Source organism: Gymnoscopelus microlampas (assembly GCF_963454915.1).
Source record: "Gymnoscopelus microlampas genome assembly, chromosome: 9".
In the NCBI taxonomy this organism is placed as follows: domain Eukaryota; kingdom Metazoa; phylum Chordata; class Actinopteri; order Myctophiformes; family Myctophidae; genus Gymnoscopelus; species Gymnoscopelus microlampas.
The window spans coordinates 11,154,637-11,181,251 of record NC_139946.1 but is presented as its reverse complement, the minus strand read 5'-3'; the positions used below and the strand labels follow the sequence as shown (position 1 = coordinate 11,181,251).

Here is a 26,615-nt window from a genome sequence, read left to right as displayed (position 1 = left end):
GGCATTGAACATGTACATAAAAATACTTGTTTGCCTTTTAGGCTTTTAAAAAAAACATTTCCCAGGGCAGATATGGCAAATAACTTAATATACTGTACTAAGAAATTACTGGTACCAATAATTATGCAAATAAATCTCAAATAATTGGGATTAGACCAATGGTTCTCAACCTTTTGTCAAGGACCCCCAAAACATATGTATTTGGCTCTGTTATGTTTGCTTCTGGGGACCCCCAGAAGCAAAGATTTGAGTTAATTTCAAAGATTACATTTTCAAGATATCTTTTTTTTTAGCAGATGTACAAGCTCATAGCGTGGCACTCGGTGCTGTGCTATGAGCTTGTATATCTCCTTTTTTTTTTTTTTAATAGCCAGAAGTATAAAATGATAGCTAAAGGAAAAACGAACCACTTTAACCCATTCAATCCGGAACGCACACTTTGTCATTTTAATGTTGCCATCGTCTTCCTTTGCACAAACGGCAGGCTCTTCGTGGTGAGATCTGCCCACTGTTTGAAGAAGTGAAGGTCCTCAGGGGAGATGCTGCTGCTCAGCTGCGACAGGAGAGGAGCAACACGGCCACTCTGCTGCAGACTCGAGAGAGAGCGCTCCGATCAAAACAGAGTGTGGCCTTCTCCAGGAAAACCAACAGCTCATTCTGCAGCTCCAGCAGCCTGAGAAACAATTAGAGGTAAGTCTTTCTTCACTAGTACTATAATGGTTTGCAGGCAATACTTGTAATCTGTTTTTTACTTGGTGTGATTTTATTTTTTAAACGGGTCTAGCTGTGGCTCCCTATATACATTTCAGCCGCTTGTAGAGCTGCTATTTTCAAAGGATTTTTGTTATACATTTTTGAAAACGTGAAATGGGACGTTCTGCACAATGAGTACTTTCTACTTTGGTACTTTAGGTACATTTTGATAACAATACTTTTGTACTTTTACTTGTACTTGAATTCTGGACTTTTACTTGTACAGAGTATTTCTACATTGTAGTATTGATACTTTTATTTAAGTAAAAAAAATTAAATACTTTTTCATCACTGGTTGCTATATCAGTGGTTCACAAAAGTGTTCATGTCAAGGACCCCCAAAATGATATGTATTTGGCCGCGGAACCAATCTAAAAATATTTTGTTCCAGAGACCCCCAGAAGCAAAGATTTGAGTTACAAATGTTCGCTTTAAAAACATGCATATTCAAAAATTTGCACAAATTCTCACGATTTTTCATAAATGGCAGATCTACAGGCTCGACTCTAGCTACACGCTATGAGCTTGTATATCTGCTATTTTTGAATAGCCAAAGAAATCTAAAATGAAACTGATGCGTTCCTGATCTTAATGGGTTAATCATTGGTTGATAAAAACACTTTGCTATTTGTTGTGGCCAAAGAGCCAGGCCATAACAGTGGAGACCACTACATTGTCATCCCCTGTTGGCAGGCTATGCTGGGGCAAATGAAGCAGTTGGAGCAGGCGCAGGTCAACGCCACGTCCACTCACAAAGAGGTCACTCAGCTACTCCAGACCCAGTTGCAGGATGCTTACGCAGAGGTCCAAACCCTAAAGGATAAACTGCAGTCAGTGGAGGTATGTTATAAACTTTTCAAAGCATGGGTGCTGTTCTGAACATGGTAACTCCCTAAGCAAGTAAAGGTATCTGAAAACAACATTATAGCTGGGCACAGCTGTGGAAATTGTCTTAATGTTCCCATCACAAGCAACAACTGGAGATCTGATGACATTAAACAGGTTTAGGGTTTCATGTGCCTTTCTTTTTAAGGCCTTCAAATACAATGGATTAAATCCGTTTCCTTTTGTTTAGACGACTACTCAAGAAAAGTAACCACCTGGGGTAATGGAGATGAAAAGGCTGAAGGCTCAAGTGGTCAAAATGGAGTTAGATTTGACCTCTCAGTCAACGGCCTATGACGAAAGGTAAGGACACGCACAGTGCTCATTTTTGGTTAATTCCTTACTTGTATATTGATTTAGAACAACTTGCCTCCATTTATATTCCATCAGTAATTTTCAACTCCACACCACTGCCCAGTATCACTTTGGCTCCCCAGGACCATAATAGAGATTTAGTGAAGAGAACTAAAGCTGTGTTCTTTCTCCAGAATCCAGAGCTTGAACGAAGCCCTTGACGAGAAGGCAACTCAGCTGAGGCAGCTGAAAATTAAGCTGAGGACGGCCCAGCAGGAAGATGAGTGCTCGTGTAAGTACACCTGTCTGTGCATGGAAAAAAATCTATTCTGTTCATTGCACATCGTCTCATAGTAAACTCACTTTGAAAAGCTAAATGTAAAGGTCAGCAAATGACAACCTGGTTATTTGCCAAAGTATCTTGTAGAGTGGACAAACTCACCCATCATAGCTAGATTCAGGCAGCGTCTGATTGTGGTTGTAAATTCCCACTGGGGTGTCATATTCAGTCCTACAGGGTAAGGACCTCCATTACAAACTGAGTAAGGCAAAGGGGGCTAATGTCCAGAGCCGAAAAAAAGGTTACAGGATTCGCCCAAGAAGTTAGGCTCTCCCAGGAAGATCCCGGACTCTCCGAAGACCACTGCACCTGGCGGCGCCAAGGGCTACTTTGACTTGGACTCGCCGTCCGAGCCAAGGTCAAAGAACCAGTTCCAGTTCTTTGACAACTCTAGCCTCGGATCAACTGCAGGTGAGCACAGCATTTACTTACCTGTTGTGTCATTCAATTTCCTCATGAAAAGGTCTAATGTGCTCATGAAAAGGTCTAATGTCCTAAAATGGATCTTATTTCTTTAACTAGCAATGGCAGGGGATCCCAATTCTACAAATCTGGATTCTCAGTATCGAGACTGCGGTAATTTATGTAATGTTAATCTGGTGTTTGGGATGATCACTTGGGTATCACTAACTGGAGCATATGCACTGTTTTGAGGCGGTCGGTAACATCACTGTGGTTTCAAGGGTGAAAACACTTGGTTCTTAACAATCCTTCTCCCACTGATTTCAACTTCAGATGATGCTGGCTAGGGCTGGGCAATTAACCAAAGCTATATTGAAACCGATATTTGGAACCGATAACCGAATAATCAAGAAGCAAGTTTTTTTTGGATAATTTCTATCTACAAGCTCACGATGGTTATTAGTGCATCACGGTGTGAGCTTGTAGATGGGCTGTTTTTGTAAAAAAAAAAGGATTCACATATTTCAAAGTTTACCCAAAATAGGGACGCCAGGGTTCATGTGGTTATTATATTGGGTCCTGTTAGGGTGCACAATATTGTATAAGGTGGTATTATTTGACTATGTAATTGCAAATTAGAATTATTGTAGGAAAGCACCCTTTTTGCACCATGTTTTCTGATACATCCGTCTGTATAGACTAATCCATAGAGCTCTGCGGTGTTAGACTCCTGCTACGGTGTGCATTGTGATACCGCAGTTATGATTACGCCAGGGGAGCGCTGTGTGGATTCGTCTGTAGTGAATGTATGTCATCCATAACTTTTTCTGTTTGTCTGAAAATGTCTTTCTGATTCGCAGGTGCCGAGAAGACTGAGGAATGGTGGCCAATGTCACCAAAGCAGTCAGAAGTCTGTAAACCCCAGTAACCTACTACTGCATTAATGGCCTGAGTCTGCTGGGCCTCTGAGATATTGCACATTTTGTATTTTAAGTGGTTTTGTTTGTTACAGTTCTTTCAGTTTTTGTGTTTAATACATTTTGTACTGTTATTGAAGTTGACTTGGATTTAATAAAATTTGTACTGTTATTGAAGTTGACTTGGATAGACTTTTATTGATCGTGTGTTGTCCATTCCCATGTCACTGGTGAAATTGTTCATGATCACAAACATGCATAAAGTAGATTTTACTTTGACCTTAATACACCGCTGCCAAGATGTGTTTTTATAGTGGCATTAATATACTCTAATGCTTCATTACAATTTCACATCCTCCTATTGACAAACCTCTGTGGTTGGTGGTGAGCCCAAAACTGTCTGCCCGGTTCTCCTCAGTGGCTGGAACAATTGATCTGAATTTGCACACAGCCATTGACCATAACCATGCCAACGTAACTGCGAAGCCCGTTTTTCGATATCACTAAATCTCAGCTGTTAGCGTTACACTGTCGCCATGGATAAGGGGCTGCCCAGCTATGGGACGAACTGCCTCCCATGTGCGCATATCCCCCCACGGATGCGGCGACCGAGTATGGACTAGTTTATTATAATTGGTATAAGATTATAATGTATTATGGTATAAGATAATGTATTACAACTGTGATAATTATAATATGCCGTGATCCTTGCAAAAAAGGGTTCAGAATTAAAGTCATAGAATGCTTTATGTGATATGACTTTCTATACAGTATGTATGGGTCTTATACATTTGTTGTTCTAAGAATGCTGATAATGCATTATCAGGGGTCTTCAATGTTTTCAGGCCAAGGACCCCCTAGCTGCGAGAGAGATGAAGCAGGGACCCCCTCTATATTGTATAAAATTGTGTTTCAGATTAAACTTTTTTTTGTTCACTTGATCCAAAATATGCTCCTCATTGACTTACATTGTACGGTAAAACAGCTCTCAAAGGTACTCTTTTAGCACATAAACAAACAAAAACAAAGATGATTCAGACAATATAGAACATCACCAAACCCAGTACTGTTTGGTTTTTATATAAAATGTTAACTTCCTGTTGATTTTGCTATTAAGAAGAAAACCCAGACTGGATTTGCAGATCCGGATCTTCAAATAGACAAATCAGCCATATTAGAAAGAAATTGTTCCTCTTCCTTAATTTCTTCACAGGTGTTACCAATGATTCTAATGAAGGCTCTGTTCCATTTAGTGTTGAAGCACAGTGGTTCTCAAACCTTTTAATTTCAAGGACCCCCCATAACTCTAAGAGGTTACAAATGGAACCAGATGGACCCTTACGGTTCCATTTGTACACAGTACACTCTCAGAGTTACACATCCGTAAGGGGCCATTTGGAACCCCGCAAGGAACCATGAGGGTACCTGGACCACACTTTAAGACCCACTGGTGTAGCAGAGTGATTCCAGTGAGCCAGCATGCATAATGCACTATATTTTCAAAGATTTGTATACATTTGAAAACTTGTGAAATAAGGCATTCTGCATAATGAGTACTTTCTACTTTGGGTACATTTGATACCAATACTTTTGTACTTTTACTCAAGTAAATTTAGAATTCCGGACTTTTACTTCTAACAGAGTACTTCTACATTGCAGTATTGATACTTTTACTTAAAGTAAAACTGAGTACTTCTTCCACCACTGGTATTGTTGTTGTTGTGACACACCGAGGTGTGACGCCGCCGACGAATCCTTGGTAACTGACGGTAGGCTGGCAAACTAGGGGGTCCTGGAAGGGACAGTATTGATCTTAGAGAGAAATTAGATGCGTTAACAACGTCCGACCGGACCGCGCTGCCTCAACCATTCAATGAATAATTCAATCAGTCAGTTGCTGGGGTTTTGTTCAGTGGTGACTAAGTACTCACATTTTTTTACTTAAGTAAACGTATCAATACTGCAATATAGAAATACTCTGTTACAAGTAAAAGTCCGGAATTCTAAATGTACTTGAGGAAAAGTACAAAGGTATTGACATCACAATGTACTTAAAGTACCAAAAGTAAAGGTACTCATTATGCAGAATGTCAATTTCAAGTTTTCAAATGTATAAAAATCTTTTGAAAATAGCAGATCTTTAAGCTCACAATGTGTCGCATGGCGACGCATTGTGAGCTTGTAGATCTGCTATTTTCAAATGGACAAAGTGTATGGGCTGAAGTGGTTAATGTATGTTTTGTAATAATAATAAAAATCTACAAAGTGACTAGTGACAAAAAAAATCAAATAATTGTAGTGGAGTAAAAGTACAATATTAGCCTCTGAGATGTAGTGGAGTAAGCTAGAAGTAAAAGTATTGGAAATTGGAAATACTCAAGTAAAATACAAATACCTCAAAATTGTACTTAAGTACAGTACTTGAGTACATGTACTTAGTTACTTTACACCACTGCATAATGGAACTGTAAATACACTGTTTATGGGTTTATATGTTATTATATGTTATAATGGGTTAATATGATATTTTATTGGCGAAAAGTGAACTTTTTGAGTTGAATTGTGAAACATGCAAAAGGTATTTATTGTATTTGGATAACTCTGTACCTAATTAGGTTGCAGACTTTGAAGTCAATAACCCACTAATGAAACATTGTTTAATTGTTGCTTTATACAATGTTACCACATGGTGGCGCCTTTGTGCATCAAGTGTTGCTGCACTTTGAGGTGCAGGGCAGAGGACAGTCATGACTCATGATGAAGGGTCTGTTTTCATAAAAGACTAATCCAGAACCTTGACCACCGCAGAGTATAAGAGTGGGAGGATGACAGAGAAGAGCCTATTGCATCCCCTTTACAGTATAACAAGCATACTTTAGGTCTTTAAAGGTATATCATGTCAATATGGTTTCGAGGAGCAATGCCTCAAGCCACAGATGGATTTTTATTATTCCTTGCTTTAATGGAATATAAAGCTTTTAATCTTGAATCGTAGTTGCTGTTTCAGATGTAAGAAATAATAATATATCATACAGTCAACAGTATATTAATAATACGTCAACAGAATATGTCAACAGTTATTAACACGGGGAATATATTTCTTGTTGCATTGACATCCTCAAGGCCTTATATTGTCCAGAGGTGGCCATGAAGATTTCAACAAGGAGTAATTTAAGAGGCAGCGTCACAGTGATTGATAACTACCAGCTAAAGCCACCCGTCTGTTTTTATTTTTGGAGTGGAAGAGTAAATATCCTTTGATATTTCACTTTTTCTCAGGTAACTTAACTTATCTCCAGAGGGCCGTAGCATTGCTGATTTATGTGTGGCTATGGCAGGTTTGTATGCAGGGGTATTGAGTTTACTGGGCTACCTTGAGAAATATCTCTAGTGCTTGGCACCACATGTTGAAAATAAGTAGGAGTTCCCATCTGACTGTCTCACAGCCAATCACAGCTCTCAAGCTGTCTGGCCTGATTTGATGTATAATTTCATGCCTCTGAACAGAATAGCCCCAGACAGACTGTTAACACAGACATCTGTAACATAACCAAGCTCTTAAGGATATAGAATGCTTGTGTTTTATTGGCAAATACAGAGACATTTTATATGATGCAAATTGTAACCTGCTCTATCGATAAGCAGGTTTCAAATCATACAAAAAATGAAAATAATAAAGCATACAATCTGTTTCAACTTTTATTATATGATATAGTTGCAAAAGAATCCATAAAAACTGTAACTGTGCAGAAACTCTTTAATTTCCTAACATTGTTTATAATATAATAATATAGATAATTGTAATGAGATCAGATCTCTTATTTCCTCAAAGCAGGGGCCACATTGCAATCGAGTTACGTTCCTAATGTCCTCTCGGCACCACATTGTTATGTCTGATCTGACCGTGTGGGAGCAGGATAGACACGTCTGTCCCATGGGCTGAGATTAGAGAGTGTCTGATAGCAATGAGGTTTGCTATGTCTGCTTGGCTGAGGTAAGCTATTGTCCCCCCTGCGCCCAGTGTGTCACCGCCGTCACAGTCCAATGTCCATTGTTGCAATCCAATCTGGGGAGTGAGTGACTGTGGGGCACACACGAGGGTCAGAGACAGGTCGTGTTAGTTGCAGAAAACAACTCGGCCATTACCGAGTACCATCCACATGATGCTCTTCAGGTTAGAACTAATCAGGAGTTAGAAATTAGAAGATATGGACAAGAAACAACTCACCAAAGAGAAGTTTTAAGAGCATTATTTACTGGCAGTACGCCAAGTTGTAGGCTACACAAATTGTGTAAAGAAAGTAAGGCGCGCCAAGCTATATAGAAATACGTATATGCAAACACAAGGAATTTATTGGGTAAAATATCTGCAGTGACTGTAATATATCTTATCACACCTCATGGTTTACAACAGCCTTTAGGCGTTACAGTGTCGCTGCCGAGGGGGTGTGCAGATAGGCTGCAATGGTCTGTTTGCTGCCTCTGTCACCCCATAGAGCTGTTCCAGACACTCCAGCAGGGAATGCCCTGGCTGCACAGTTCCGCAGGGCCCCAAGATCACACACACATACATGCACGCGCGCGCACACACGCACGCACACACGCACACACAAAAACAAACGGCAATAACAGCCGCCTGCTGGAACTTCCTGGGCCTCTTAGTCATGCGTCACTTGTTTTCAGTCCCACCCATCGATGTTGCTCTCTCCCTCCAGGCACACTCGCTGTCTCTAGTCTCACTAGTCTCTTGCAAGTGCTGGGCATCACACACACACACACTCACTCGAGCACTAGAGCGCGCGTGCACACACCCACCCACACACACCCACCCACACACACCCACCCACACACACACACACACACACACACACACACACACACACACACACACACACACACACACACACACACACACACACACACACACACACACACATTATGCACACATTTACAGTAATGTCCATGAAGTGAGAGCCAGAAGGCTGTAAAGATCTACATTAGTGGTGGAAGGAGCAGATGTAAAACCCTCACCAACGCATTAAGAAATATATACTGCAATTTGAGACACAGTAGGCACACTCAAGATTGCGGCCGGTCTGCCAAACCAGCACCACTTCTTCTCAACTTGTGTTTTTCAATGGTTTTGTCCTGTCCGCAGACTTTTTCCACTCTGTGGTGAGGTGCTGTGTCACAGACAATAGCATGTTTGTTTTGGAGTATTAGTTCATACAATGGCATCATGAAGCAGCAAAAAAATATAAATGTTTCTACATCAACATAACTAGCAGCATAAGTCTAGCGCTCTTTGTCATAATATTAAGGTTTGTGGTAACTCGATGCTAAATCTTGTTTTTGTGCACATGAAGTCTTGATTTTATTTTGTATTTGGGGTTCTGTTGTAACCAGGGTTCTGTAGACTGCCACTCTGTTTGATCTGATACTGCACAGACTTAGTTTAGATACAGCATGTACTCATAAATATTTGGTAGACAGCAACCTGGTCAGGCAAACAACATTATATCGGGGACAGCATGTCACATTCATGCTTGGTTTGGATTTTTTTTGTCTCTCCCCAATCTTTGCTTCATCACATTTTCATTCTACATGGTTGATTTGACCGAAGTTGATGTTGATGTTGATTCACCTCCTGATTGGAAACAGTGGCTGCCAAATGCTACAGTCTAATTCCTATTGAGTGTACGTGTAGCATTTATTACTGCAGAAGTTTTAACTGGGCTCTGTTAAGACAATAAAAACAACATAAATACTAGCCAATACCAACAGGTCTATTGATGTCTCATAGATGTTGGGGAAGATATACTATACTTTTACTGGCATGTACGTATGTGTGTGCGTGTGGGTGAGTGGGTGGGTGGGTGTGCATGCTTGTGTTGTGTGTTCATGTCTTGCTTCATGGCTTGCCTCTGTGCTCTGTGCTGAACAGCACTAAAGCTAATGACACCACACAACCAGTCCCCTAATTTCACTGACAATCAGTCTGTTTACTTGAGCGCAGTGTTATAACCAAGGGAAATAGGTACCATATGGGCCGCAAAGGTCTTTAGGGTTATATCGTCCCCAGGTGCCAAACATAGGAACTCTAGAAGTCACTGGTGAGTTGGCTAATTGTGTTCTAATGGTAATTGTAGCTGCTGCTACTGAGACTTCAAATTGTAATTAAATCAAAATCAAGGCAGTGTTGTTGAGTGTTCCCATTCTCATCTTTGCTGGATTTCTGCTTGTCAAACTGCAATGCAGGAGAGCTGTCAGGGAACTGAACCAACTTTCCGTGATAAACAAATAGGTATTTGGGCTCTTTGTTAGGCCAACACTTATAAAAAAAAGAAAAAGAAAGGTTTTCATCGTGCAAGGGCCACCTGAAACTTGATGGGAAATTATGTTCTTAGCTTGGTATGTTCCCAGGCCTCAAATTGCAGAGGTGAACACTGAATCAAATTTAATCCTAATTGTCACACTTCATTGTCACTTTCACGCTAAGGGAGCTCATTATTTTAGCATGCACTGACACCAGACTTCATTTTGTGACCATGTCATTAAAGTTTACGTCTTTGGTCAGCATTTGTCCCATACTTGCTCAGCACAGAATTGTTACTTCACTCGAGCCTGAATTGTGCTTCAGCCACAAAGTGTGTGCGACATATCAATCAACATAAATTACATATTTTCAACTGATGTCAAATCTCTTTCATCATGTCAAATATTTTACATATTTCCCAGCACTTTGCTGAACATTATGTTGTTATCCCGGTACACATGCCCTGCTGCTAGACATGCTGTACTGTAAGACCACACGCAGAATGCCTGGACCAGAAAAGACCTTGTCCCAGAAGACACAACCAGGAAATCAAATAATTCAACAGGCTTAATTAGGAACAATTAGAGCTTGGTATTACTCCCCTAATCTACTGATTTCGTGACAAGAAGAAGAAGCCTGTCATGATGGCCTGATCCTTACCAACTCAAGTTGTTTTTGTACCAGAATATGGTAAACTTACCTCTAGTAACACTACTTTTTCTGTCTAGTGAGTATAGTTGCAAAATGTTGTTTCCCAGTGATGGGAGGCAACTCAATTTACAGTACAGTACTTATGTACAGTTTTGAGGTACAGTATACTTCCATTTTTACATTTCAGACGAAGATTTGATACAATGGATAACATACAGCAATGGAACTGGAACACTATAATTGAAGCTGATAAATCTGTTCTCTTTTGGCAACCCACCTAAAAATATATTTTCTGTTTATTAAAGACCTGTTAAGACGGGGAGACCCCTGTTAATGAACAAACTCTATAGCCATGATTGCTATAAGAAAATAGAGCAGCTTTAACTCTTTGATAATTGAATCTGTCATAACATACAGTATAATCATAAATCAGTCAGAGGAACCAAACAGTATACTTTTACTTTAGTGCATTTTGCTACTCAGTGCTCATACCTTTTTTTATGCAGGACCGTTTCTTTTCACATGGGTATTTTGGTACTTTTACTTTTAAGTAAAATATGTGTATTTCTTTCACTTCTGTTGTTTTCAAGATTTAGAATCTTCTCCCATCCTAACCCTGTGATGTAAGATGAACTGTTGGGGCTGGGCAGTGATCATAAAGACAACAGAACTTGTGTAGCAATATGACTAACTGTATAAGAGATTGAGCTGACCATAATATTTACATGGTTCTCAACCTTTCTGAATCAGGGCCCACTTGAATCGGCTGCTGTGTTCAGTGGTCAAATGGTTGGGCTGCGTGCATTTTCAGAGCATCTTGATTTTAATGGTCAATCAATCGATTGTGTTCCGGCTTAGATCGATGGAACTAACATAGCATACTTTAAATTATTATTTATCTTTTTCAGAATGAAAACAGTTTTTTCCAAGGTTTCAAAGAAAAAATACCATGAAATTGTTTCTATATACATTTTTTACTTGTAATGTTATTATCACCACAGGTTGAGAATCACTGACTTACAGGTTCTTGTGTCAGATCTAACATCAGGAGTTAATATGCACTGTAAGGGAGATTTAACATGACTGAAAGACAAGTCACGAAATGAAGTCAGTTAGTCAGTACACGGGAAATAACGTCTGAGGCAGATATGTTCTGATGCAGTGATAGCTCTGATATCTATTACTTTCAGCTGTGTGGGACGGGCCTGTTTATGGTCTAGTGGCGTGATCCAATGAGTGGGTGGTCTCTCAGGCACTCCGCAGCGCCTGGTTTCATCACAACATCGACGCAAAGCTAACTGTCGGCTGTCATCTTACTGGAAGTAGTAAGGCGGTACAGAGGAAATGATACACCATGTGGACGTTAATGGACGAGAGGATGTTCCGTGTTGAGAAATAAGCATTACGTGTCAGTAGAAAATGAGCGAACGGCTCTGAAATGTTGTGTGTGTAACGCTAAACACACACTTTTGTAAGAATATAAACAACTCGGCTATAGTAATTGCGGTGCCATGTGTTTATCTGACCCTGTGGCTACAACAGGTGGTCTCCAGGAACCAAACAGATAGGTGTATGATCCATCATTGTTACACATCAGACATGACCCTGCACCTACGCACGGACCCACACACCACACCACACACACACACAACGTGTGCAGTCCCGTTCCATCCATTCAGGAAGCAGAGATGGCAGATTGTACTGTAGAGCGTGGTGTGACGGAAACAAATATCTGAGGTGGTATTCTCGGTGTAATTAGAATAGCCTTGAAATGGCTCATCCACGTACCCTGTGGTTATGCCACTGCCCCCATTGTGTGACAAGGGTAGCATCATATCCTATGTGAGTCAGAGGGCTGTGTCGTAATGATATACAGTTTACAAGGATTACTGTTGCAAAGTCACGATGACTGCAGTGACCGGGCAATTTGATTCAGCTGGATAACAGATATCTGATACAATAATTTCTTCCACAGACTTACAATGTGTGAAAATCATTGTATTATTGAGCAACACAATCAATGCAAAGTCTGGCATTCTTTGAAATATCTAGGTGTCTTCAGTGCAGATTCCTTCGGTGCATGTTCCGCTGAGCTTGTAATGCATTATGACCAGTGCTTATAATACTTGATAAACCTTGTTAAAAGTTGTTATGCATAATTATAAACATGTATAACTACAGTGTTATGAAGCCTTATAAATGCATTATAATGCATTATAAACATCATTATAATGCATTATAGACACAACAACCTTTAAGTAAAGTGTTACCAAACTGTTTAAAATAGAGACAAACATTGGTTAAAGCATTTATTGTACTGGCCATGTTATAAGTAAGCAGGTCAGAGAGGCTTCTTGTCAGTATCAGCCGAGAACGCGGAAGTCTATTATTACAATGCGCCAGAACCCTGGGAGATGGATTGCTGAGGTGGAGCGCCACATCTACCATCAGCTCCCCAGTACTTACTGCACGACTTGCCACACCCAAGCCGTGCTACTCATACGCTGAGTTGGCAGTGCCTAGGATCGAACCCATGACCTTGCTATCTAGAGGCGAGAGGTCTACCGACTGAGCTACACAGACACAAGGTACCATGTAATCATTTATAGATGCCTCTACACATAGGCTACTGTATCTATGCAGAGTAACATAAGTATGCGTTTCCCCACACAACCTAAATCCCATATTAAAATTGGGTCGAAAATCGAGTCGCGACACGGGTAGACAGACAGATACAGAGATCTCCATATATGGGCACAAAAGGGACACAGACAGACGAGTACAACGGGTACTCTGACAAAGCCCCCGACACTATATGACTCAGAACTCTAGATGTGAAGGACACATTGGGGCCCGAACCTCTAGTCATAAAAAATGATAAAGGTGTATAATAATAGCAGTGCATGCCCAGCATAGTGTGAGAAACCGTGCTGGATGGCATAAAGCCTAATTTATACTCTGTAGTACGACAGTGTCGCTTGCCAAAAAGATGATCTACTGTAAAAGCTAACAGCTTTGTTAGCTTGTAGTATAAATTAAGACTTAAAGGCTTCATTGATGGACAGCCAGACCTAAATTTACCTAAACAAAAATCGTTTTCACTAGGAAAAACAATTAGATCATGTCTCTGTGCTTCACGACTAGATCTGACCAAAAATATTTGTATGCTGGTGTGCTTTGAACTGCAGTGTCAAAGTGCCATAACAAATGACCATTCTTTCGATACTGTGACTTTCATTTGGAGATCTCGCAGAATGTAAAAAAAAGAAAAAGAAAGAAAAACAGAAAGAAAGACACATAAATTTAAGCACTTTTGTGTGGTTGGACAAAACAACAGCCTCTCAAATTCATTGTTATTTTCCTTGTTTGCAAAAACAAAACATCTAATTCCATTCCCAATGTAATAAAAGGGTGCTGGATAAGAATATAAACATCTCTGTAAACTTGAACCAGATGCGACTGCATGGCACATTGCAGGAGCGAGAGAGAGAGGGAGAGAGAGAGAGAGAGAGAGAGAGAGAGAGAGAGAGAGAGAGAGAGAGAGGTAGTGAGGAGAGAATAAGACAGAAATAAACAAGGGAGGTACTTTATACAGAGTCAGTATAAGGCCCCTTCTTTTATTCATCCCCACAGTGTCTTCACCCTCCATCCTTCAACTCCACCAGCACCACCACACCACTCCACTCCTACCTCACGCAGAACAGAGGGATCCCTCTGGAAAAGGGGGCAGAAAAGCTGCTCAGCCTGGCTTTGATTCTCCGCTACCTCCCAAGAGAGACCTTGTCAGGGGAGGAGGCCCTACCATGTCACGCACAGGCTGGCTGCATGGCTGGATGGCTCAAGAAATATAATGTATGTCTGACACTATAGTGCCTGACCTGTGGCCCCCAGCATCTAGTGCAGAGGTCTTCAACAGGGGGTCCGGGACACCTAGGGGGTCCTCAGAGTTACTACAGGGGGTTTGCCGAATCTTTGTGTGTGTTTTTACACTAACCACTTCAACCAAGCATCCCTATTCTGAGGAGAACTTTAGCCAAACATAGCAGATCTACAAGCACACAACGCCTCGCAGTTGTAGATCTGCTATTTTTGGCAAAGTGGTTTGGTATAGGGGGGGAAAGAGCAGACTAAGTACAGAGTGAAAGGTCAGGTTTACTAAGTATTGTTTAAGTGCATGGGTAAATGTCTGGAAATACACATTAACATGAATCCAACATGATAGTGCTGTGAAACAAGTCTATGAAGCTGCCTATGAAATCTATGAAAACATATATAGTATATATACAATATATAATGGGGATTCCTGCTTTATCTCGCTCTCAGCCAAGGGGTCCTTGGCCTGAAAACGTTGAAGACCCCTGATCTAGTGCATAACCGTAACCTCATGTGGGCGATAGTAGTGTATTTAAACTTTAAAAATGTGTCTTAAAATACCAGTTACAGTACATAGTTATAGTATGCCATAACAATGACAACAGCCAGGGTTTGAAATTGATATTGTTCTGGACACAATATGGGACTGTGACGCCATGTTGATCTTTAGCAGGGAGTACAATTTGTTAATGAATTAGACTAAATAAGCGGAGACATTAATGGCAAACATTATACTTTATGTTGAGTTGAAATGGCAGTACAAAAATACAAAAATAAGTTGATGCATTTATCATTCAAACTTTACAGTAGGTACACAGTTACACAAAACTTCTATTTACAAGAGAATCTTTTGTGTTGTACTGAAGTTTTCACAAAGAAATATTTGGTAATACACCAAGAAGGCTGTTGAAACTCAACCTTTGTTTTGAGTTTAAAAAAAAATCAGATCTCTGACAGTTGAAAATCAGCCATTTATACTAAAATTCCAATGGGCAGCAGTGTCAACAATGAACAGATACATTCATCTACGTTGGCGGCGCAGTCAGGTGAGCGGAATTGGCCCCAAATCGAGGTCCATTCCCAGACAAATGTGATTTGGCTCTCAATTAAATGACTCAAATCATTCTTGTCTGTCTAGTAAGTTCTTTAAAAATCACAGTCAATTCAAAGGAACCAAAAAACAACAACAACATTGGAGTGAACTTGCGTGACCCACCAGATTCATGGACTAAAGCCAAGGCATCAACAGTGGAGGTATTGTGGAGGGCTTGGTGTTGAACCAACAGAAAATAAAACTCCCAGAGAAAGAACTAAACTGTTAATTTTAGTGATCAGCGGGTGGCCTAGAGTTTTGATTAGGGTCCAGCGTAAACATGTGTGGGGGGAGATGGATGAGGAGAGGGAGAGAGAGAGAGAGCGAAAGGGAGGGAGGGAGGAGAGAGAGAGGAGATACTGTATGGTTTTGTTTGGACTGAGTCCCTCCCTCACCTCCAAACAAAGGGCGAAATCCAGACAGCACACAAGCTGCAGTTGTCCTGTTTTTGGTTGTGGCAGAATTAGAACCACATTGGCAGGGTACAAAATAAAGTGGTATTGCGTTTCCAAACAAATTAAAGTTGCTTTCCATACAGCTTTTAAGGGGAAATAGTTTGTGTGTGTGTGTGTGTGTGTGTGTGTGTGTGCGTGCGTGCGTGCGTGCGTGTGTTGTTGAAACAGGGTTGTGGGTGTGGGGTGTACACGAGCTGGGGGGTAACAGTAAAAACAAATGTAAAAAGTTGTACAAATGAACGAATGCCAGTGACCATTATTAATAGTACATACACAATAAACAAAAATAACATAATAAATACATATTTGCATCAGCTGTTCTAGGAATATATTTGTATACAAGATAAAACCATAAATAGAGCTTAATACCCTCTCCAATAAATAGTAGTGGTATTCTATTTACATTATGCACACATTTCCCACAAAGAACACTACATATCGTTGCTGTGAAGTGGAAACCTCATATGTCCAAAACGGTTACTTTTCGGGATTCAAATTCGGGGGGAAAAAGCAAAAACAGCCACGTTTTGAGGTTGTAGATCTGCTGTTTTTGATCATTTTGTGTGACACTGTAGTATGATCAGGTAGGGCATTAATTGACACATATTTATTTATTGAATTAAAATATGGAGATAAGCGGTTTCTGCCCAACAGTAACGATATTTCTCTCTCAAGATGTCTTCATCTACCCCTGGTTCCACAAACCCCACTCCCAATCTACATACAATATACATGCATCAACAACACCATTTTTGGTTTCCCTTTTTGGAAGAAGCAATAGCGCCAAAGAAAATCTTCCAACAAGGTCTCCCAAGTCAAATGTATTGTCATTTTATGTGTGGGAGTGAGTGATAGTCGAAAAATAGGTCATCATTTGAAGCTAGAGGAGTGCCATTGTGGAAAGTAACTTGTTGAACAACCTACAGTATCAAAGGTAAAGGAGGATTCTAGGACTATAATGCAAAGAGTCCATTTAGACTGCGTTTTCCTCACTGCCTTCAAAATCCTGAGATTTCCTTGGAGGATCTGTGGGCGAGAAAGAAAAAGGAGGAGGGGAGAGAAAGTAGAGAGAGAGAGAAAGAGAGAGAGAGGGGGAGAGAGAGAGTCAGCTTTGTAAAGGATATTACCATAAGGTCCTATGAGAGACTTACTCACGAAAGACGATTAGAGACTGGATTATCATGGCCTCGACAGTATATAAAATAATACACAAGGTTCTTGGTTTACCCATGATCCTAGATGACTATTTCGATGCATTTGATGTATTACCACTATTACTATGATATTTTTGTCATTCAATGTTTCGATGAATTGAGTTACAAAGGACCCCAATGGAAACAAGCCATAGTGCTTTCTTGGGTTTAAAAGCCTCTTAACAGACCTTGTATTGTACTGTACTTCCCTACGCTTGTCTTTGCAAACTGTTAATAAAGTATTCAATCAATCAAACCTCGTATATACCTGCTTACTGTAAACAGGGTTGCCAGATCTGCTTATTATAATTTCCCCGCAAGATTTTATTTGAAAATAGCCGATCTACAAGCTCACAACGCGTTGCATCGCGACGCGTTATGAGCTTGTACAGTAGATCTGCTATTTTCAAATAGCTGATGCATATGTTAAAGTGCTCATGCGGCCCATAGTCGCTTCTTTTGGGCTGGTTTTCCTAGACCTCGTTGCTTGTTTCTCTCACAGAATCTGGCAACACTGACTGTAAATCTCTCTGGATTAAGAGTGTCTGCTAAATGCCTAAATTGAAAATTCTAATTTCTATATTGTATGACAGACACGCATACATATGCAGAGAGACGGTGACAGTTTGACAGTCATAGAAAAGAGGAACTCTCTTACTGTTGCAGTGACCATAGTGACGGACTCCTATGGACCGGCCCAGGAAGCAGGTAGCCCGGCGGAGGTGGCAGGCGCTCGGGTAGGTGATGTTGTCGTTGCCACAGATGGGCTGCTCAGAGGCCATGGGTATCGGGCAGGGGGTCGTGCGACACATCACGCAGTGGGCGCTGTTGGTCTGGTCCGTCACGCAGGTGTGAGTGCCCGGACACACCACGTTGGAGCACGACTCTGAGGGGGGGGGGGGGGGGCAAGAACCAAATTTAGGACGTCTGTGATCACAATGAGTTGAAATGTTTGTAATCGAGCTGGAAAAAGCTTTGGGTGGCGTGGACGTGGCATAGTCCACTGAAAGGGATAGTTCACCCAGTTATAGTTCACCCAGAGATAGTTCACCCAGTTCACCCCTTTCTATTGATTGTCGACTGTGTTGTTTTTGTCGCATTCGTAAGCCAATAATTTGATGACCAGCGGATCGGTATAGGCAGCGGTTCCGGTAGGAGACACAAAGGTCTCTTACCGGAACCACTGCCGGTCATCAAATTATTGGCTTAGGAATGCGACAAAAACAAAAAAATGTATCCATGAATTCAAGTCTCCATAGGGTGACTAATCGATAGAAAAAAAGGCATTTTGGGGGTGAACTATCCCTTTAAATCTTACTTCCGTGATAATTTTGAAGCGGACAACTAATTATGTACACCTACTGTATGTACCGTATATATTTTAAAAACGTGCTTACTTTTGCACTCTCCCTGGTACATGACCTCCAGGTCAGGATGTCCCATGCAACGGGCCATCAGCAGAGCGCACTCATCCTTATACGACCTCCCATCACTGCCGCACACGGCGTGCTTCCGGGAGATGTGGGAACAGTCGGGGGAGCACACACACTGAGGCCTTCCGGTCTTCATCTTGCAAACCTTCCCCGGGCTGCATTTCACCCCCTCACAAGTCTCTAAAAAAGCACACAAAAGAAAGGGGGGGAGAAAAAAAAGTCTCAGATGTACTCGTTTTTTTTTACAGTTATAGTGTAATAACAAGTCCGCAGACATCAGGTGATATGCAGACATTTCCTAATTAAACCGGGCCGTGAAAGTGAGGGGGATTTCCCCGCCGTGCCATAACAGTTTTTCCACTCTGCACAATATTTACAATAATCATATCTCTTTATTGACGGTCACACACGGGAATGTCTCGCCGGGCGCCGGAATGTGAGGTTTGCCGTGTTTTCATAACAGTGAGATCCATCTGTGCTGCTGCACCCAGACTGGGTTAAGCCCCTGTGGAGGGATGGATGGAGGGGCTCCGCTAGCAGACAGAGTTCAAAGAGCTGTCAGGGAAGTTTACAGGCTGAGAGACGGGTCTTAAATGAGGAAGCCCAGGCTCCACTAACACCCCATAACGTCAAAGCTCAGGAGGAACTGTAATCCTACACAGTGCAGAGACAACATCAGACACCTCATGCAGGCCCCTTCCCAGGACCTTTCTGAGCCTGTTATGGGGGGACACCGCTCAGCTTCCTCCGCACTGAGCCTCTGGGATCCCACGCACAAAAGCAGGAACGTTTTTTCATACAGCAACACAGTCTGGAATCTTTCTCACACTGGTATTAGTGTATCCCGGCCCCTTCTTATTGAATAATCAGTAGACAAGAACCCTATCATATGGTGGCGTTGGTGTGGTGTAATAGAAAGTAGTTGGAGATTCCTTCTATTAACATACCAATTCAAAGATGAGTGTCAGACACATGCACTATAGTCAGTGTCCAGGAATGCTGTGAATCAACCTTGAGGAGTGACGCTAAACCTCAAGGGTCCTAATAACTGGAAGTCGTTTTATCAGCCCATATACCATGATATCATTCCAGACATTAATTTTTCTTGACGTTAGGCCATTAAGCATCCAGTGACATTCATGATGCCAGCATTTTTCTCTCGCAGAATGCCAGATGATCAGGATAGTGTTACACAATTAGGTTAGACCCAGAATTTTAGGCATGTGGCTGGCATGTTTAAGTGTTCAGGCATTTATTTCACTCTTCTGGTTATGGGGGTAAACAGCCATCTATTCTAACCAGGGCTGATAAAAACTGATTGCAAATGGATTTGATTGGATTTGATTCACTTAAATTCAGAGGAATTCTAGAAGAGAAGAAAAGTAGCTTGCTAAACTGATTCCTTTAAATTAATTAATCTGCCTTGAGATTAAAAGTAGTCCAGGCTATTATAAAGTAAGGCTATGTCAATGAGATTGTTTAGATTGTTTATAAACAAAGGCTGCAACATTCTGGGTCAGATGAGGCCGGTGGTAATGTCTGGAGGAAAATATCATGATCTTGCAGTGTCTGGCGTTGCAAAGTCGGGAGCCAAATGTGTGTGTGTTCTAGTATTCACTGCTGTAAACTGCAAACTGCTAAATAATGGTGATGATGATTAAGCTGGCATCAGTGTCAATTTATGTAAACAAGTGTAGCAATAGTGACTACGACTGTGCTTTCAGTGTCAAGTTCACTCATAATGTAGCATTTTAGTGCTGAGCTTTGTTGTCATGATATCAAGGGAACGTGTAATATGTATGAGTTACTATATACTGTATATATAATTAAACTAGCCCTATTAATCTAAATAAGCATACTTGCAGATTATCCTGTCTTGTTTCTTTTCATCTGACAAGACCATGAATACATCCAACAGTTCAACTTCAAACCAACCAGGAGTTGGTAGTATTTTCTTAAGCACTTAAACCCTACAGTATATTATTCATTGACCAGGGTCCCCTATGGCTCTAACCTTTCTTTTCTTTTTTTTTAACTCTACATAAAATCTACAAGCTTGCAACGTAACATGTTACGAGATTGTAGATCTGCTATTTTCGCCAAAGGTTTGCCCCAGAATCGTGACTCTAGGGTTCGTGTAGTTAGATCTGCCCGTAGCTGGGATTTTGTAACCAAGCATAATTCACAATTTGGCCAGTGATCACATGAACAAGTGCTTCCTATGAAAACAGAATTTATCTCTGGGTGAACCTGAATGAACCTTGATGAAATTCCAACAGAGGAAACTTCTCGGGACAGCTGGAGGGAGTTAGATGGAACGTCTGGCCTAGATCCATGCCTGCATTTTGTTAAAAAGCTTCACAGGGAACTCACTGTATAAATACCTCACTTTGCAAATGGCTTGGTTGAAATTAGTAACTCTTCAGACAGAAACATTGTTTGTAAAGCAGTGCTTTTAAAATGAGGTCTTCTTGGGGACCGAGAGTAGGGAATATGACTGCTTTTCATTTTGCTGTAACTGGCTAATCAGGGACACCTGACACCTTTAATTTTGAACAAAATTTTGGGATTTTGAACAAAGTCTAACATTTTACAATGACAACACATAACATGCACAACACAACACAACACAACACAGCACAGCACAACACAACACAACACAACACAACACAACACAACACAACACAACACAACACAACACAACACAACACAACACAACACAAAACAACACAACACAACACAACACAACACAACACAACACAACACAACACAACACAACACACGAGATTAGTTATTATTAGAAATGAGTAAACACATTGGTTGGTGTACCCTGAAGATCACTACTGACAACTGTGATGAATGGTGACATATAACTATAAACAAACTATTGTGCACTGTGAGTGTACTGTACACACACACACACACACACACACACACACACACACACACACACACACACACACACACACACACACACACACACACACACACACACACACACACACAGGTATACAGTGTGTATATATATATATATATATATATATATATATATATATTTATATGCTTTGTTTCGTATCAATTCTCTACTGAATCAAGGTAAAGCCCATTCTGACTCAAGAGGATATCATCATCAGTTCTTCACTATAGCAGGTGGTGGTTGTGGGAGTTGCAGTGAGATGAATAATGTGTTTGTGTACCTTTACAGGGTTTGCAGGAGACAATTCCCAGGAAGCCCAGCAGGCTGACCTCATTCATTGGCAGACTGGTGTTGGACCAGGCCGTGTCCAGACGGCCTCCAGCACAGCACTCCTCTCTGGTCACCCCCCTCATCAACACCATGTCACACCTCTGATCTTGGCTTTGCTGCAGCCAGCACATCCCAGCTGGACAGAACCACAATAGACACACATGTGATAAGGTTACGTCATTAAAAAAGATAAAAAGGACAGTAACGTAAACCTACTCATATGATCAAACCTTGAGATAAATCAATAATTTTGTTGAAATGTTGAACATATTTAGTTTTATTCAACTGTCTATCCAAAGCCTTTTGACTTCCACATTGTTTCATGTATTCCATCAAGTCAGCAGAAAGGTATGGACCTGCAGTGACCTTTTACAAGTACATTTACTATTATTACCAGTAAATATTCCACATATTGAGTGTCATATTGTAGTACATTATGACACTATACTATATTTAATTTGAAGTTGAATTCTCTTGTAGGCTATATGCTGTAGTTTAAGTTGAACTCTCTTATAAGCTTGCATAATGTACATGCTGTAAAAAAAACACTTGCAGATTATCATCAATCATCAATATGATTGCAAGAGGGTTAATTTCATCAATTAAAGTAAAAACAAAACTTTAAAAAAGTAGCACATTTTAGGAAACAGATTAAAAAGAGCACTCACCATCGGAAGGATTCCATCCAATTTGACACAAAGTAATAATTACACCCAGCAAAGTGGTGAAAAAGCTCATAGTGTTGACACACAAAAAAAATTACTAACACAAAAACAAAACAAAAAAGCTTTTGGAAAAACTTTTCTTGGCAAGTGATGTGATTCTGACGATGGGAAGGTTCACCCTATCTTCTCTGGATGTAGTTCTCCCTTACGTGAATGAATGTGTTGTGGACAAGTGATGTCGCTCCCTCTCTATATAAATATTTGGCCCAGATGGAATTATGCTGCTGGGATGGGCGATGCTCTCAGCCAATAATAAGGCAGGGCAGGACACAGTTTGAGTCTGACTCAATTTCCAGAGTCAGGAAATGATCCATCCCCTCCAGCTTTAGACTACTAGACGCAGGGCACTTATACAGTATTACCTCACAAAACATTGTTCACATCATATTAGACTAATTAATTCCTGGAAAACGTCCAAGGTGTGGGAGTAGACTTTTTTTATTTTTTCAGTCACATCTGTTTCCATGAATTTGAAAATCCCTGTGTAAATCCCTGTGTAATGATATTTTGATGGGGACCAGTGGAGGACAAAGTATTAACCTCAGTACTTAAAGCCTCACTATGTAACTTTTTTTTTTAAATGTAATTTTGTCCAATCTGTATGGTATGTTAATACAATATAACTTTATACAATTGGGGTGGTTACATTTTGTCTCCCCGCTCTTCTATTGAGACATTTAGATCGTGAAAGGTCATGTCTCACCTAGACACGGTTTGATTTGACTTTGACCTGATGGTCAATTTATCCGCCAAGCAAGCAGGTCGGCTCTATTATCTCAATGGTAAAAATGTCAGCACTTGCGCAGGAAACCGGGTTCAAATCCAGGATAGAAGAGGAAAGTTACATAGTGCTGCTTTAAGATAAAGTATTGATACTCCTGGTCAAAATGTGTCAAATGTGTACTTAAGTTGAAGTACTGGAGTACTTGCTTTCAAAATGTGTTCAAAAGTACAAATTACAACATACATTTATTTTTTCAATATCAACACATTGCTGTATTGAAAATTTGACATTTTCCCAAAAGATTTTCCAGAAATGTTCATGGAAAATGGCCGATCTGCAGACTCACAATGTGTCGCGATTGTGACCTTGTGGATCTGCTATTTTCACCATATTTGAAATGGGGCTTGAGTGTTGAATTCATAATGTATGTTTTCCCTTTCTAGAAAATTACAATTTGTATCCAAAAATACAAATATTCAAGTAAAGCTCAGATACTCCGAAAAGTACAATACTCAAGTAAATGTACTTTGTTACTGTCCACCACTGATGGTAACACTGTATCTATGTCATTGCTGTCATACCTCTTCTTGATTTTTATTCCAAGACCAACAAAATGTCAATAAATCTGCAATAAGTGTAATACCTCTGTTGTACATGAAATAATGTTGACAACAATGTGGGTCTATCTTATTCCATCGTCATTTGATAGGGCCAGAAGCAATCTGTCAGGATTTCTGGAATGTAAAATAGAACTGAAGTTCTTTCTTCTGTCATTTCCTCTTCTTGTGTGGCGTTGTCTGTGGCTTTCTGTACTCCTTAAAAGACACATTGTTCCTGATCATGAAGGTCATCCACTGTCTCTTTAAAGTTATTCTGTGTGGTTCGGCAAAGAAAAGTGGAGGAATAATGATTGCAATGCAAATGAACTAATTTCTAATTTCATCACAAATAAAAAATGACCTTTTGTAATGCAGTAGACCAACACCAAGTCTAGACAGTCTTTGTATTGCTAATGAGGATGGAGCCATCTTTGCGGAATGTTTTTTTTCTTTAAAAAGAAATTCCAGTATACAGTTTTTTTTATTCTGCACTTTTTCTTTTGTACAGAAAATATACCATTGACTTTTTTATGTTTCTGAAGCCAGACAGCCAACCCAAAACAATACTGTGTTGGATAAGCTGATTACAGAAGTTAAGGATAATCAGAAAAATGACAGAAACCAATCCACATTAATTAAAATAATCTAAATAAAACTTAATTTGATTAGATTAGCCTATTTGGCTTGCTTGTACTTTGACCAGCCTAGAATAGCACTAAAGCGAGGTATTTGAGTAAATACATTCAGTTACTCATCAGTCCAAAGTACAAATGCAACTACGGTAAATCCCGGAGTTAAATGAATACTGAGTATTGTGTACTTTATCAAGAACCCTAACACCCACACAATAATCTTTAGTCGGTGATCAAACACAGAAGGAAAAGCCCACCAAGTGAGCAAAAAAGAAATCCAAACCATCAGTGTCAGTGGGTAACAGCAGGTGACATTGCCTTCATAACGCTTAGAGGTGGTCCACGGCTCAGTCTGTGGAGGACAGACATCAATGGACTGAGGGGGATAATGTGCGTAATAATTCATGTATACTACAGTGGTCTCTCTGAAGGTTTTCAAAGCTCCATCCTCCCCATTTCTCGGGTTGTCCGAGGGAAAGGGCTGGAGATTGTCACGGGATTTGTTCAGTCAAGAAGACATTTCGTTTCATTTATTGGTACAGCCTAGGTGTGTATTTTTATAATACTATCCTGTTAATTTCTCCACGAGTGGCTCTCTGGGAGTGACAGGTTTATATAAATCATGACTGTATTTGACTCTCACAATCAGATAACCTTTAACAACAGCATTTCAACTCTTACTGTTTTTCTTCTGTCCATGCACTCATTCACCTCCCCTCCCTGTGGGGTAATGCTGTAAGCCAAAGTAATGTCAGTCTCCCCCATCTGCCTGTCACCATGTTTTTATGCTGTCCCTTTGATCATAGCGTTAAATGAAAGTAGCATATGCCGTTGTAGCATGCGTCTTCGACGAATGATGTTGCCTTCTGTTGTATGGAGCAGTGGAAGGATCCCCAGGGTACCAGAGGAATGCTGCCCTGACCCAGGAGGAGAGGAAAGGAGAAGAGAGAGAAGTGAAGCGGTGACCGTGGGTGGCCTGCCTCTTCCACTGGGTCTCTGCAGATCCACTCAGCTCCCTCACATGTTTTGGATCATCATTGCCAAGCCATACAAATGATTTCAGCATGGTGGGGAATTTGGAGCGCACACGCTTATGTATGATCTTTATTATAGATTACTGTGCCCGAGACATCTTTGAGACATGCAAGACCCTTTCAAGTGGGGGGAACTCTAGTGTGGCAACATGATGGAACGGAAGACTATACTGGGTGACATCTGAAATGGAGTGCACCCCCTTTCATGGGGCAGGTGTGTGGAGCTCTTTGGTCACATCAGAAAAGAAGGGGGGAAAAAAGAATAACATTGAACAGTGCTGCCATCTAGTGACAAAAGTTGACAAGTTGACATGACATGGTGAAAATAGGATTGCAAGTGTTCATTGCTGTAGTATCCATGTATCTATCATTCACTAATCACTGACACATAGCAGCACTTTGAGCAGGATGCCACAGTCTATTGAACTAAAATGATTTTAGGTGTGGCCCCAGCTCTGCAACAAAACCCACTTTCAATGCAAGAAACTAAACGCATCGTACCTTAAAAAAACATACACATGGTGCACACACAGCACAGGTTGTTAACATGGCAAATAAACAGTGGTGTAAAGTATTGTACATTTAATCAAGTACTGTACTTAAGTAAAATGTTGAGGTATTTTTTACTTTAGTGGAGTATTTCCAATTTCAATACTTTTCGACTCCACTACATCAGAGGCACATATTGTACTTTTACTCGACTACAATTATTTGAAAACTTTAGTTACTAGAACTTTGCAGATATAAATTATTTAAATTATTTTAAATTATCAAAAACATACATTAACCACTTTAGCCCTATTTTATACATAGGCTATCTACAAGCTCACGACGCGTTGTGAGCTTGTAGATCTGCTATAACATTTTAGTACTTTTAGTTTTGGTGCATTAAGTATATTTTGATGCCTGGGGGGTCCCCAGCTAAATTAGTTCAGCATCGTTTTAACCACTTAGCTTTGGCTATTCAAAAATAGCAGATATTCAAGCCCTGCTGCGCTATGAGCTTGTAGATCTGCTATTTTTGAAAAATCTTGAAAATGTGTGCATAT

At 40.5% G+C, this 26,615-nt stretch overlaps 2 protein-coding genes and 1 long non-coding RNA gene across 3 annotated transcripts in view; 1 reads left to right on the top strand and 2 right to left on the bottom strand.

Moving 5' to 3' along the window:
* hcn2b (hyperpolarization activated cyclic nucleotide-gated potassium channel 2b) overlaps nt 1–26,615 on the bottom strand; it is a 354,462-nt gene that overhangs the window by 150,982 nt on the left and 176,865 nt on the right. The window lies entirely within an intron of this gene.
* On the top strand, nt 2,547–3,768 carry LOC311051842. Its single transcript, XR_014601429.1, has 2 exons — nt 2,547–2,683; nt 3,535–3,768. It is a non-coding gene; the product is annotated as an uncharacterized lncRNA (long non-coding RNA).
* On the bottom strand, nt 15,152–22,756 carry fstl3 (follistatin-like 3 (secreted glycoprotein)). Its single transcript, XM_084066498.1, has 5 exons — nt 22,521–22,756; nt 21,803–21,988; nt 18,570–18,785; nt 17,831–18,058; nt 15,152–17,005 (listed from the first exon to the last, which is right to left on the bottom strand). The coding sequence occupies exons 1-5, from the start codon at nt 22,588–22,590 to the stop codon at nt 16,953–16,955; spliced, it is 753 nt and encodes a 250-aa protein (XP_083922624.1). The 5' UTR covers nt 22,591–22,756; the 3' UTR covers nt 15,152–16,952.